Here is a 12,964-nt window from a genome sequence, read left to right as displayed (position 1 = left end):
GCACTCAGCAGGGACATCCTCCACTAGATCAGGTTGCCCACAGCCCTGTCCAGCCTCACCTTGAATATCTCCAGGCATGGGGCCTCAACCACCTCCCTGGGCAACCTGTGGCAGTGTTCCAGCAGCCTCCTGCTGCAGAACTTCTTCCTCACATCCAATCTCAATCTGCTCTGCTCTAGTTTGAAGCCATTGTCCCTGGTCCTGTCCCTGCAGGCCTTTGGGATCAGTCCCTCTGCAGCCTTCTTGTAGCCCCTTCAGGTCCTGGCAGGCTGCTCTGAGGTCTCTCTGGAGCCTTTTCTTCTGCAGGCTGAACACTCCCAGCTCCCTCAGCCTGTCTGCTTCCTGCAAAGCCAACCAGGACAGGGAAACTGAACATGCTGAGACACTTGGGCTGTGGTCAGAGCTGTAGGAGAGGCTTTGTGTGCCCAGCCAGCTGTTGTTTAGCCTCCCTCCACCACCTGGGGACTATTCCCCCTCCCCAGGGCGTGTGCTCAGCTCCTGCTTGCGTAGTGCCTCTGCCTTTCCTTTCAGAGCTGCCAAACATTGCCACTGTGATTGAGTAAGAAACAAACAAGTGATTTGTGCCAGGGGGCCAAGTCCTACCTGGGCACAGTGGCAAGGGTTTGATTTCCTCTGCTATTAAATGCCAGTACTTTTCCAAATTTCACAGAGCATTCCAGGCAGAGTGCTGCTGGGCTAATGCTGTTACATAACCTGGGAGCAGAACAATTCAAGCACACAACAACAACAACAACCAAAACAACAGAAAAAGCAAAAGCCTCTGCTGACAGCAAGCTTTCTGAATTGCAAATGACCAGACAACATTCTAACACACCCAGGCAGGGAAACTTTCCACTCTAGCTGTAATGGAACAAACCAGGACATGGCATCTGCTCTGGAGCCTCCCACAATGGACTCAGATCCTCCAAAACGCTCTGTGAAAATTGAAGCTTTCTGTACCACAGCAGGCCAGCACAGCTCCATTTCCCCCCATGGGCCTAAGTCTCATAGAATGGTTAGGGTTGGAAGGGACCCCAAAGCTCATCCAGTTCCAACCCCCTGCCATGGGCAGGGACACCTCCCACCAGCCCAGCTTGCTCAAGGCCTCATCCAGCCTGGCCTTGAACACCTCCAGGCAGGAGGCAGCCACAGCCTCCCTGGGCAACCTGTGCCAGAGTCTCACCACTCTCACTGCCAAGAAGTTCTTCCTCATCTCCAGTCTCAGTGTCCCCTCTCCCAGCTCAAAGCCATTGTCCCTCATCCTGTCACTCCCAGCCCTTGTCCAAAGTCCCTCCCCAGCTCTCCTGGACCCCTTCAAGTACTGGAAGGCTGCTCAGAGGTCTCCCTGCAGCCTTCTCTTCTCCAGGCTGAACAGCCCCAACTCTCCCAGCCTGTCCCCATAGGGAGGTTCTCCAGCCCTCTGAGCATCTTGGTGGCCTCCTCTGGACCCTCTTATTCTGGGGTCACCAGAACTGCACACAGTACTCCAGGTGGGGTCACCAGGTTGATGAATATCAACATCTCAGTGCTTAGACCTTTGCTGATCTCAGCTGTGCCTCAGAATCAGTTGCAGAGAGTTGGGCTGCAAGCAGGCAGGCACCACAGCATTTAGAAACTCCCAGGCTGCATGAGAGCAGGAGGTGCCTGGCTGTGCTCATAACAGCACAGGCTGCTCACACAGGTCAGGCCTGCAGCTTTTCTAACTCACTTCCAGCTTTCACACAGTCTAAAACTTAGCCTGGGGTAGACAAACCTCACAACAATCCTCTGAGATCACCAAGTCCAAGCCCTCACCCAGAGCTCACAACCTCACCACTGCTGCTCAGCCACCACCACTGCACCACCTCCCTCAGCACCACATCCACACAGCTCTGAAACCCCTCCAGGGATGGGGACTCCACCACCTCCCTGGGCCAGTGCCTGAGAACCCTTGCTGGGAAGAGATTGTTCCTAGTGTCCAACCTGAACCACCCCTGGGGCACCTTGAAGCTTTTTCCTCCTGTCCTGTCACTTGTGAGAAGAACCCCACCCCCACCTGGCTCCAGCCTCCTAAGAAGGAGCTGTAGAGGGTGATGAAGTCTGTCCTCAGCCTTCTCTTCTAAGACTGTGTGACCCCAGGTCCCTCAGCTGCTCCTCACAGGACCTCTGTTCTCTGAGAACCCTTTGCTGGGAATAAATTTCTCCAAATTACCATCCCAGAGCCCCCTGGCCCCCTCCAGCAGTCAAACATTATCTCACCACACCAAAGGGCAGAGAAAAGTCTTTCCTTGACTGCAGACCTGTAAAGAACCTCCTCTCAAACAATGAACAATGGGAACACAACCTCCCATCAAGCAACCTGCTGAAATATCCTCTTCTCTGCTTGGTATTACTAGAATGCCTCTTGGCTCTGCCCTGGGAGCCACCCTCCACCAGGAGTCAAAGTGTGCAGTGTGCTTCCTAGGGAACATCCAGCACAGATCAAACCCCACCTGGGAGCATCACAAACCTGCCCTCCTTTCTTCTCACATGTCCCCACCTGTGGCTTTGCACACCCAGAATGAAGCTGGCAATCGTGCTGGTGGCCTTCCTGCACTGCTGTGTTTTGCTGTGAGCAGGCCCAGATTTGACTTCTGCTCTCCTGCTCCCTCCCCTGAGCGAGTGGCAAAGCAACAGCGAGATCAGAGCCCTGCCAGCAGCCTGGCTGAGGAATTAGGCAGGGGAATGACAGCTATGAGAAGCAGCTCCATCCACCTCTTAATCTGAAGTGCCAGAGATCCCACAGAAGGCAGAGCAGATGAGGACATGCATGAAGTGGGTGAGGATGCTGGGAGGGAAGCCTGCTGCCTTCAGCTGCCCTCACTTCAGAAACAGCCAACACGCAGAGAATGAACGGTCAAGAAGGGGCCCTGAGGGAACTCCCCCAGGGCTTCTTTTGGGTAAACCAAAGCACAAGTGGTGCTCACTGCTGAGACAGCAGAGCTGAGATTCATCACCACAGAGGGTAGCTCCTGGAACCCTAAAAAACCTCTGTCCCACGTTGGCCTCTTCAGCAGAGGCTGACTCATGTTCTCCCGTGACAGACACAGCCCCAGCACACCCAATCTGGGTGTGCCTCACAGCCACCTGACTGAGAGGGGACTTGAGTGCTTCTGAAAGATTGCCTCAGCAGCTCTGGGGCTGGACACACAACCCCCCAGACACATACAGAGTGTCCAGCACTGAGCTCTCAAGCCCCAGACTGCACAGCATCACAGAGTGGTAGGGGTTAGAAGGGACCTCCAGAGATCATCCAGCCCAACCCCCTTGCCAAAGCAGGGTCACCCAGGGCAGGGCACACAGGGACACAGCCAGGTGGGCTTGGAAGGGAGACTCCACAACCTCTCTGGGCAGCCTGCTCCAGGCCTCTGGGACCCTCCCAGGGAAGAAGTTCCTCCTCCTGTTGAGGTGGAACCTCCTGTGCTGCAGTTTCCATCCATTGCCCCTTGGCCTATCCCAGAGCACAACTGAGCAGAGCCTGTCCCTGTCCCCTCCCTCCTGACCCCCAGCCCTCAGCTATTGATAGACATTGATCAGATCCCTCTCAGCCTTCTCCTCTCCACACTAAACACCCCCAGGGCTCTCAGCCTCTCCTCCCCAGGCAGTGCTCCAGGCCCTTCAGCATCCTTGCAGCCCTCCCTTGCACTCTCTCCAGCAGATCCCTGTCCCTCCTGACCTGGGGAGCCCAGAGCTGGATGCAATATTCCAGGGGAGGTCTCAGCAGGGCAGAGGAGAGGGGGAGGAGAACCTCCCTGGCTCTGCTGGCCACACTCCTCTGAATGCAGCCCAGGCTCCCCTTGGCCTTCTTGGCCCCCAGGGCACATTGCTGTGCCATGCAGAACTTGCTGCCCACCAGCACTCCCAGCTCCTTCTCCTTGGGGCTGCTCTCCAGCAGATCCCCTCCCACCCTGTCCTGCTGCAGTTTCTTCTTCCTTCCCAGCTGCAGGACTCTGCACTTCTCCTGTTGAACCTCAGCAGGTTTCTCTCTGCCCAGCTCTCAATCTGTCCAGGTCCCACTGAGCCCCAGCAGAGCTTTGAGGCAGGCCCACAAGGGCCAGGGGGTTGTGTAGCCCAGGCAGTAATGTGGTGTGAGTGAGGAGGGTGCCAGGCTGGGGTGGGAGCCTACCTTAGGAGATGAAGACAGGTCCCTCGGCGCAGGAGCAGCCGCCGTGCCCTCGCTCACTGGCTCTGTCTTTGGCAAGAGCTGTGGTGGGTCAGGAGCCTTCCTCTTCATCTTCTTCTCTGGTTCTTGCAGTGGAGCAGCTTTAATGAAAGCAGGGCTTGGTTTGGGTTCATAAAACGGGTTTGATCTAATCAAGAGAAGGGAAACACGTTTCTTTGGCGTCTCCTGGCAATGGCACCCCACACCCACAGCTGCTTACAGAGGCCAGTGGCTACAATGGTTCCATGGCCCCAGCTAAGGACATATTTTGCCTTTTCATGCTTTCAGATAGTCCAGGTGAGCTCTGACAGCATCAGGGCAGAACTTCCAGCAGTGTTGCAAAGCCCTGCAAATGGCCTAAGTTTTCTCAAGGGCATCAAAGCTCACTTCTCAGTTCTGTTTAGCCACCAACAGGCAAGCTCAGTGCCATGGCTCTGAGGGAAGCTGCTGGCTCCTGAACAGCATTAAACATGCTGCATCAGAACAGAGTCACAGGTGTGCTTCAACAAGGCCTCACTCTTGGCTGCCCCAAGGCTGACAATGTTGGCCTCCATGGGCTCCCCAGCAAGTGGGTTTTAACCTCTGCAGCACACAGGCACCACACCACTTCAGCAACAGGTCTGGGGGAAGAGAAGAGTGCAAGAAAGCTGCAGGGGACCTGTGCCTTCACAGAACGCCTTGGGTTGGAAGGGACCTTCAGGATCATCCAGTCCCAACCCCCTGCCACAGGCAGGGACACCAGCCCAGGTTGCTCAAGGCCTCATCCAGCCTGCTTAGCTCAGCAAAAGAGCTTTAAAGGAGCTACCTTCAGAGGCCTCTTCCAATCCCTGTCATTCTGTGATTCTGTCACTCAGTGACTCTGTCAAAACACCCTGAGGACTTGCTCCCATGGTTCAGTTTGGGACTTCCCAAGCCTGGGGATGGGTCTGCCAGCAGCTGGAGGCATGGGGGCAAGCAGCTGTCTCACTGTGGCCAGAGACCTTGCACCCTGCCATCGAAATGAAGCAGGCAAAGGCCTCAAGATGTTCATAGATTCACAGAATGGTTTGGGCTGGAAGGGACCTTCAAGATCATCCAGTGCCAACCCCCTGCCATGGACAGGGACACTCCTCACCAGCCCAGCTTGCTCAAGGCCTCATACAGCCTGGCCCTGAACACCTCTCTAGAGACAAGAGCAGCCATCCCCTGTTTGTTTGGAAAGTGATTTTCATAACTAAATCTGGTGCAGGAAACACAGTAAACATCTCCCACCAAGTGGATGCAGTTCAAAGAATCACTCTTCTGGCATCCACATTCCAGCTCTGTGTTTGCTCCCCAGCATTCCCAAAGTGTATCTCTTGGTTTGAGCTATCAAATACCAAGGAAGGACACCCTCACTGATCCTGTGATCAAACAATGGCTTCTGCTGCACGCTCAGAGCAGCCAGCAGTTTTGTCTCCTGATGGGAACCTTCTTTCCACTGCAGTTGTTCTATTCCTAATCTTGGCTTTTCATGTTTTGCAATCCCAAACTGGAAGGTTCACTGCCAAACTGATATGTTAATTACTTAATTAACTCCCTGCCAGTCCACACTTCCCCTGCTGGATGCCTTTCTCATACACCCCGAGCCGCGTTTGTGTAACCAAGGCAGTGCAACTCCCAAAGATCTGCCTGCATGCAGAGCTGATCCTGAGCTACCTGCCAGCAGGGTTGGACTGGATGACCTTTGGAGGTCCCTTCCAACCCAATCCATTTGATGATTCTATGTTGCCTCTGCAGAAGAGTTTCTTAAGGGTTTCTTCCAACCTAAAGCATTCCATGATCAGATGAAAAATAACCTCAATGCCTTGAATTTCACTCCAGATGGAACCAATAATGCAAAGAGCATTAGACAAGAGCCTGCCTTGCTAGATCCATGACACATTTCCTCTCAGGAGAAGGCCCTGATGACGCCTTGAGCAACCTAGTCCAGTAGGAGGTGTCCCTGCCAATGTCAGGACAGTCACAACTGGATGATCTTCAAGGTCCCTTCCAACCCAGACCATTCTGTGAATCCATGAATCACAGTTGTGAGCTGTACAGCATACACTGCTTTTGAAGGACTACAACAGCAACATCTGGGCATAAACCAGAAGAAAAGAAACCCCAAACCAAATAACCCCCAACTCTTCATTCAGTTTCCCTTCACACAGCATCAAACTTCTCCCACTTTTGTGGACACTCACTCTGTTGGTCTTACTGACTGCTATCAGAACAGGGCTGCATCCTGGGCTGCAGGTTGAAAGAGGGGATCCTGCCCCTCTGCTTTGCTCTGCTCTGCTGAGACCTCACCTGCAGGGCTGTGTCCAGCTCTGGAGCCCCCAGCACAAGAGAGACCTGGACCTGATGGAGAGGGTCCAGAGGAGGACACCAAAATGCTCAGAGGGCTGGAGAAGCTCTGCTATGGGGACAGGCTGGGAGAGCTGGGGCTGTTCAGCCTGCAGAGGAGAAGGCTCCAGGAGACTTTAGAGCAGCTTTCCAGCACAGCTTCCAGTGCAGGTTCCAGAAGGGGACCTGCAGAAAGGCTGGGGAGGGACTGTTCAGAAGGGCTTGGAGTGCTAGGACGAGGGGCAGTGGTTTGAGACTGGAGCAGAGCAGGTTTAGGTTGGACATCAGGAGGAAGTTCTGCATAATACTGGAACAGGCTGCCCAGGGCTGTGGTTGAGGCCCTGTCTCTGGAAGCATTCAAGATGAGACTTGCTGTGTCCCTGTGCAGCCTGCTCTAGCTGGAGGTGTCCCTGCTGAGTGCAGGGGGGTTGGACAAGGTGACCTTTGAGGGTCCCCTCCAACCCAATGCAATCTGTGACTCTGTGATTTTAATGCATTTTGCCATCACCCTCTTTTCACTGAGAAAAAAAATCAAGCACAGCAAATCTCTCTGCTTCTGAAAGGCAACGTTTGCTGAAGCACAGAGGCAAAGAGCAGGTAAAAAACCTTCAGACCTTTCTGAGAATCTGCCACTGCTTCTGAGAGAGAAAGCTCTAAAGGCAGGAACTGAAGGGACAGGAGAGACTGGCACTGAAACCTGCTGAATGGAAGCAGCCTTGGAGCATCCCCACTTGGCTGCCCACCAGGCACAGAGCTAGCAGTACAGGCACAGCTAAATGCAGCAGAGGGAGAAGGAGTTAAACAGCCAGGGGTGAGTGGAACAGCCAGGGGTGGGTGTGACAGCCAAGGGTGGGTGCTTTCCAGGGCAGGCAGCAAGAGGGGCAGGAATTGTGGCTGGAGGGGAATGCACCTCACTGTCAGGAGCTCTCATTTAGCTGACAGCCCAGCTCAGCTCTCTTCAGACATTACAAAGTTCAAAGGGAGGTGAAAATGGAGATATAAGAGATAAAGGCTGAAGAACAAAGAATTCTACAGGAGAGCACAAGGCTGCCTTCAGCTTGACAAGTGACCCTTCTGAACAGCCACCAGATGTAGCATGTTAGGTGGGGAAGCAATTCACTGTGTAGCTGCAGCTGGAAAGATGCAGCTAAGGTTCAAATAGGTTTGGTGTGAGGAAAAAATCGAACAACAAACCACCACACCCTTACCAATGAGATAAAAACTTGGACAGAACCAAGGACAGGGAACTACTGGAGAGAGTCCAGCAGAGAGCCCCTGAGCTGCTGAGGGCACTGAACATCACCTGGTGAGGAGAGGTGAGAGCCCTGGGGCTGCTTAGCCTGGGGAAGAGCAGCCTGAGGGGGAGCTCAGCAATGCTCAGCAAGAGCTGAAGGGTGAGTGGCAGGAGGCTGGAGCCAGACTCTTCCCAGTGGTGCCCAGGGACAGCACAAGGGGCAATGGACACAGGCTGGAACCCAGGAGGTGCCACATGAGCAGGAGGAACAAATTCTTCCCTGTGAGGGTGGCAGAGCACTGGGACAGGCTGCCCAGAGAGGCTGTGGAGTCTCCATCTCTGGAGGCATTCCAGACCCACCTGGATGTGTTCCTGTGTGGCCCTGGACTCAGGGTGCCCTGCTCTAGCAGGGAGGTTGGACAGGGATGCTCTCCAGAGGTCCCTTCCAAGCTCCCCCTTGCTGTCTGTCATTTTTCCCTAGAGAAGACCTAATTTGAGAACCAGACTATCCCCTCACATGTTAACTAGACCGTGGGCAGCACACACACCAACCCCCCAGCTTCCCACCTTCCCCTTAGCATGGTTTTTAAATGGTCCAACAACTACTGAGAAAGAGTTTGGACAAATTAACACAGAAAAAACCAAACCCCCAAACAATCAACCCCAAAAAGGTCTTTGTCCAAAACCTGAAATACTGGGGGAGGGGCTGATAGAAGGTGCAGTCCACAAAGATCATAGAATCACAGAATTGTCGGGGCTGGAAGGGACCTCAAGGCTCATCCAGTTCCAACCCCCCTGCCATGGCCAGGGACACCTCACACCACAGCAGGTTGCTCACAGCCACATCCAGCCTGGCTGCAAAAACCTCCAGGGATGAGGCTGCCACCACCTCCCTGGGCAACCTCTGCCAGGCTCTCACCACCCTCATGGGGAACAACTTCTTCCTAACATCCAATCTCAATCTCCCCACTTCTACTTTTGCTCCACCCCCCCCCAGTCCTATCACTCCCTGACTCTCTCAAAAGTCCCTCCCCAGCTTTCTTGGAGCCCCCTTCAGATCCTGGAAGGCCACAAGAAGGTCTTCTCAGAGTTTGGTCCAACCTGGCCTTGAACACCCCCAGGAAGGAGGCATCCACAGCCTCCCTGGGCAGCCTGTGCCAGAGTCTCACCACCCTCACCCTGAAGAACTTCTCCCTCAGCTCCAGCCTAACCCTGCTCTGCCTCAGCTTCAAACCATTCCCTCTTGGCTTTTCTCTAGTCACTTCTGCAGCCCTCCTGTAGGCACCCTCCAGGTACTTGAAGGCAACTGAATTTTTACAGGAGAATCATCATGTCTGTTGGAATACAGGGATCATCTTTGGATCTTCTGTGGAAGGGGATGGTTGGTGAACTGAAAGGGGCACAGAGCCAGCTTGGGTTAGTGCTGCACTGCCAGGGCTTCAGCTGTTGGTACTGATCCTGCCTCTAAGCTCAGCAGCAGTATCAGAGAGTCACAGAAGGGTTTGGGTTGGAAGGGACCTCAGAGTTCAGCTACTCCAACCCCTTGCCATGGGCAGGGACACCTCTCAGCTAGACTCAGCTGCTCAAGGCCTCATCCAAGCTGGCCTTGAACACCCCCAGGGAGGAGGCAGCCACAGCCTCCCTGGGCAGCCTGTGCCAGAGTCTCCTCAGCTCCAGTCTAACCCTGCTCTGCCTTTGCTTCAAACCATTCCCCCTTGGCCTGGCTCTAGTCACTTCTGCAGCCCTCCTGTAGGCTCCCTCCAGGTACTTGAAGGCAGCTGAGTGTATTTTTACAGGAGAATCATCCATGCCCCTCTCTCCAAGTCCCTCAGAATGATCCAAGTCCTGGATGATCCAAGCCCTGGATGATCCAAGTCCCTCTGTACCACACAACACTGCCTCACTCTCCTGCTTGCTACTCTGCCATGCTGCTTGTGAAATCCCAGGTTATCTCCTCACCCATTAGTGAACTGTGTTTCAGTTAAGCAAATGGCCCAGGGTAAATCCTCCACAGAGGTGCAGTGAGGCTAAGGATCTGCTCCAAGATGAGAAGCAGAGCCTGTCACACAAGTGAAGCCAGAGCTCAGCTCCGGGGTGCTCTGCAGGCACGCCAAGTCCAGAATCAGAATTTGGGAGCTGCCAGGGTAGAGTGGGGCACAAGTCCTGATGCTAACTGATGGATCCATGTTCCCATCCTCACTTTTCACACACAGACAAGAGGGAAATGCCAAGGAGATCATCAAGTGAACTCTAATGAACCTTGTAAGGTGCAGGGATAAAAATACTTGGGCATTTCCTGAGCAACAGTCCAGAGAAGGGTCATGAGGATGAGCAGAGGGCTGGAGCTGCTCTGCTCTGGAGACAGCCTGAGAGAGTTGGGGTTGTGCAGGCTGGAGAGGAGAAGGCTCCCAGGAGACCTTCTGGTGGCCTTGCAGCATCTGAAGGGGGCTCCAAGAAAGCTGGGGAGGGACTTTTGAGGGTGTCAGGGAGTGATAAGACTGGGGAGGATGGAGCAAAAGTAGAAGTGGGGAGATTGAGATTGGATGTTAGGAAGAAGTTGTTCCCCATGAGGGTGGTGAGAGCCTGGCAGAGGTTGCCCAGGGAGGTGGTGGAAGCCTCATCCCTGGAGGTTTTTGCAGCCAGGCTGGATGTGGCTGTGAGCAACCTGCTGGAGTGTGAGGTGTCCCTGCCCATGGCAGGGGGGTTGGAACTGGATGAGCCTTGAGGTCCCTTCCAGCCCTGACAATTCTGTGATTCTGATGCTTTCCACTGAGCAGCTTCAAAACCACTCCTGGGGAAAACACCAGAACAAGCACAGTCTAAAATGCTTAAAAACCCCCAACCCAAACCCAAACAACACAGCAGAGCAGATGCTAGGAGAAAGGTTGGAAACAATAGGCCAAGGTTTCTCAGGCCATGATATGAGCCAGTTGTTTGGCCTTGATGGGGCCAAGTCAGCCCTCCCTGACATGGACATAGATAGATGGAACAACAGGGTCCAGAGGTGTGTGGTGAAAATGATTACAGAGATGAAGTGAATTCTGCATGGGGAGAGGATGGGAAGGTCAGGGTGGTTCCACTCAGACCAGTGACTGACAAGCCATGGTGACTGTGCCAGAGGTACACAGCAGCTGCTTGTGGCAGGCCCATCCAACATTGCCAATGGTGCTTCTGCTGATCACAGAACCACAGAGTGGTAGGGGCTGGAAGGGACCTCCAGAGATCAACCCCTTGCCAGAGCAGGGCACCCAGGGCAGGGCACACAGGAACACAGCCAGGTGGGCTTGGAAAGGCTCCAGAGAAGACTCCACAACCTCTCTGGGCAGCCTGCTCCAGGCCTCCAGCAGCCTCACACTGACAAAATTCTTCCTCCTGTTTCCATGGCTCCAGCTTGCCCCCAGTGCCCCTTGTGCTGTCCTTGGCCATCCCTGAGCAGAGCCTGGCTCCAGCCCTGCACAGCTTTCTCCCCAGCAATGAGGGCAGCCCTCAGGCTCCTCTGCTCCAAGCCCCAGAGCTCCTCAGCCTGGCCTCCCAGGGAGATGTTCCACTGCCTGCAGCAGCTCTGGGGCTCTGTGCTGGACTCTCTCCAGCAGTTCCCTGAGGTCCTTCTTGACCTGAGGGGCCCAGAACTGGACACAATATTCCAGATGTGGCCTCAGCAGGGCAGAATAGTGAGGGAAGAGAACCTCTCTGGACCTACTCACCACAGCTCTTCTAATGCACCCCAGGATGCCCTTGGCCTTCTTGGCCACCAGAGCACCTTGCTGGCTCTTGGGCATCCTTCCATCCACCAGGCAGGAGAGGTAGTGCAGGGGCTTGGAATGGGAACTGAACTGCAATCAATAAAAGGAATCAGGCTTCATGTGAGGGTGTGGGGGCATTGTGCAGCTCCTTGCCACACTGACACTGAAGTCTGGACTTGAATAGGGTGTGGAAGAAGATGAAGCACTCATGTAGACACTCAAAGCATCAAGATTCACCTTGGGTAGGATAGGACAGATCTGGGCAGGAACCCTCCTAGATTCAAGGCACACAAGAACTCCCAGCTGGCACTGCCTCTGAAAATCTTTCCTTTGGAACCTTCTGAGAAGCCTTCTGCTGAAAACTGTGACAATTAATAACACTTACTGCCAGGAGTGAGTCACCTGTGACACTTAATAACAGGAGCCATCTGTTCCAGCCACAACAACTCAATCACTCTCTGAAGGCACCACAGAGTGCCTGTGAGTGCAAGGGGTCCTGTGTCCACAGTCTGGAGCTCTCTCATGGCACCCACCCCTCCAAAGCATTTTGGTAGACATTCCAAGGGTCTCATTTCTCTACTCAATACATTTAACCAATGGTCCCAGCTCTTTTTCTGCGACATGGTTCTCCTGCAATCTGGGAGGAAAACAGGGAGAGGAAGCTACTTTGGGGGTCAGGGCATTAAAATAAAATATGCAGAAGTATTTTCCAGTGCTTTTGGACTCCTTAGCCTCCAATCTCCCCATGGGACATTGCTTTTATAATGAAAACATAGATCATCAGATTGACGTTAGAGGAGAATCCATCTCTGGGGAGGTTATTTTTATCCTTGGATAAAAAAAAAAAAAAAAGGAATAAAGCAAATGGAGTAATTCAAATACTAAAGGGCTACAAAAATCTACAGCCCCAACCAGGCTGCCACTGCCATAGTGCTGCAAGCCCAGGTGGCAGAGCTTTGCTTAAGGGAGGAAATGTGAGCAGAAATAGAAGCCAGAAACCTTATTCACTTGCTCATCCCTGGAGTTTTTGGTCTTTCTGCTCTTCTCACAGAATCACAGAACATACCTGGCTGGAAGAGCCCTCCAAGCTGATCCAGTCCAAGCCTTCAGCCAGCACTGCAGGGTCACCACCAAACCATGTCCCTAAGCACAGCTCCACAGGCTGCTGGAACACCCCCAGGGGTGGGGACTGCAGCACTGCCCTGGGCAGACCATTCCAAGCTCTGAGATCCCTTCCAGTGCAGAAATATTTCCTGAGCTCCAGCCTGAGCCTCCCCTGGCACACCTTGGAACCATTTCCTCTGCTCCTGTCCCTTGCCACCAAGGAGCAGAGGCTGTCCCCTCCTCACTCCAACCTCCCTTCAGGGAGCTGGAGAGAGCAATGAGGTCTCCCTCAGCCTCCTCTTCTCCAGCCTGCACACCCCCAGCTCCCTCAGCCCCTCCTCCAGCCCAGGGGCTCCA

The 12,964-nt window shown here is 53.9% G+C and overlaps 1 protein-coding gene across 1 annotated transcript in view; it reads right to left on the bottom strand.

Annotated features, from left to right (window-relative positions):
* EHBP1 (EH domain binding protein 1) overlaps nt 1–12,964 on the bottom strand; it is a 273,205-nt gene that overhangs the window by 142,298 nt on the left and 117,943 nt on the right. The window contains exon 9 of the mRNA XM_054383732.1: nt 4,145–4,328. Within this exon, the coding sequence (XP_054239707.1) occupies nt 4,145–4,328 (184 nt within the window). The remainder of the gene's footprint in view (nt 1–4,144; nt 4,329–12,964) is intronic.

Source organism: Indicator indicator, chromosome 9 (genome assembly GCF_027791375.1).
Source record: "Indicator indicator isolate 239-I01 chromosome 9, UM_Iind_1.1, whole genome shotgun sequence".
Classification (NCBI taxonomy): domain Eukaryota; kingdom Metazoa; phylum Chordata; class Aves; order Piciformes; family Indicatoridae; genus Indicator; species Indicator indicator.
Note: the sequence above shows the minus strand (reverse complement) of the source record. Positions and strands in the feature narration are given on the sequence as shown.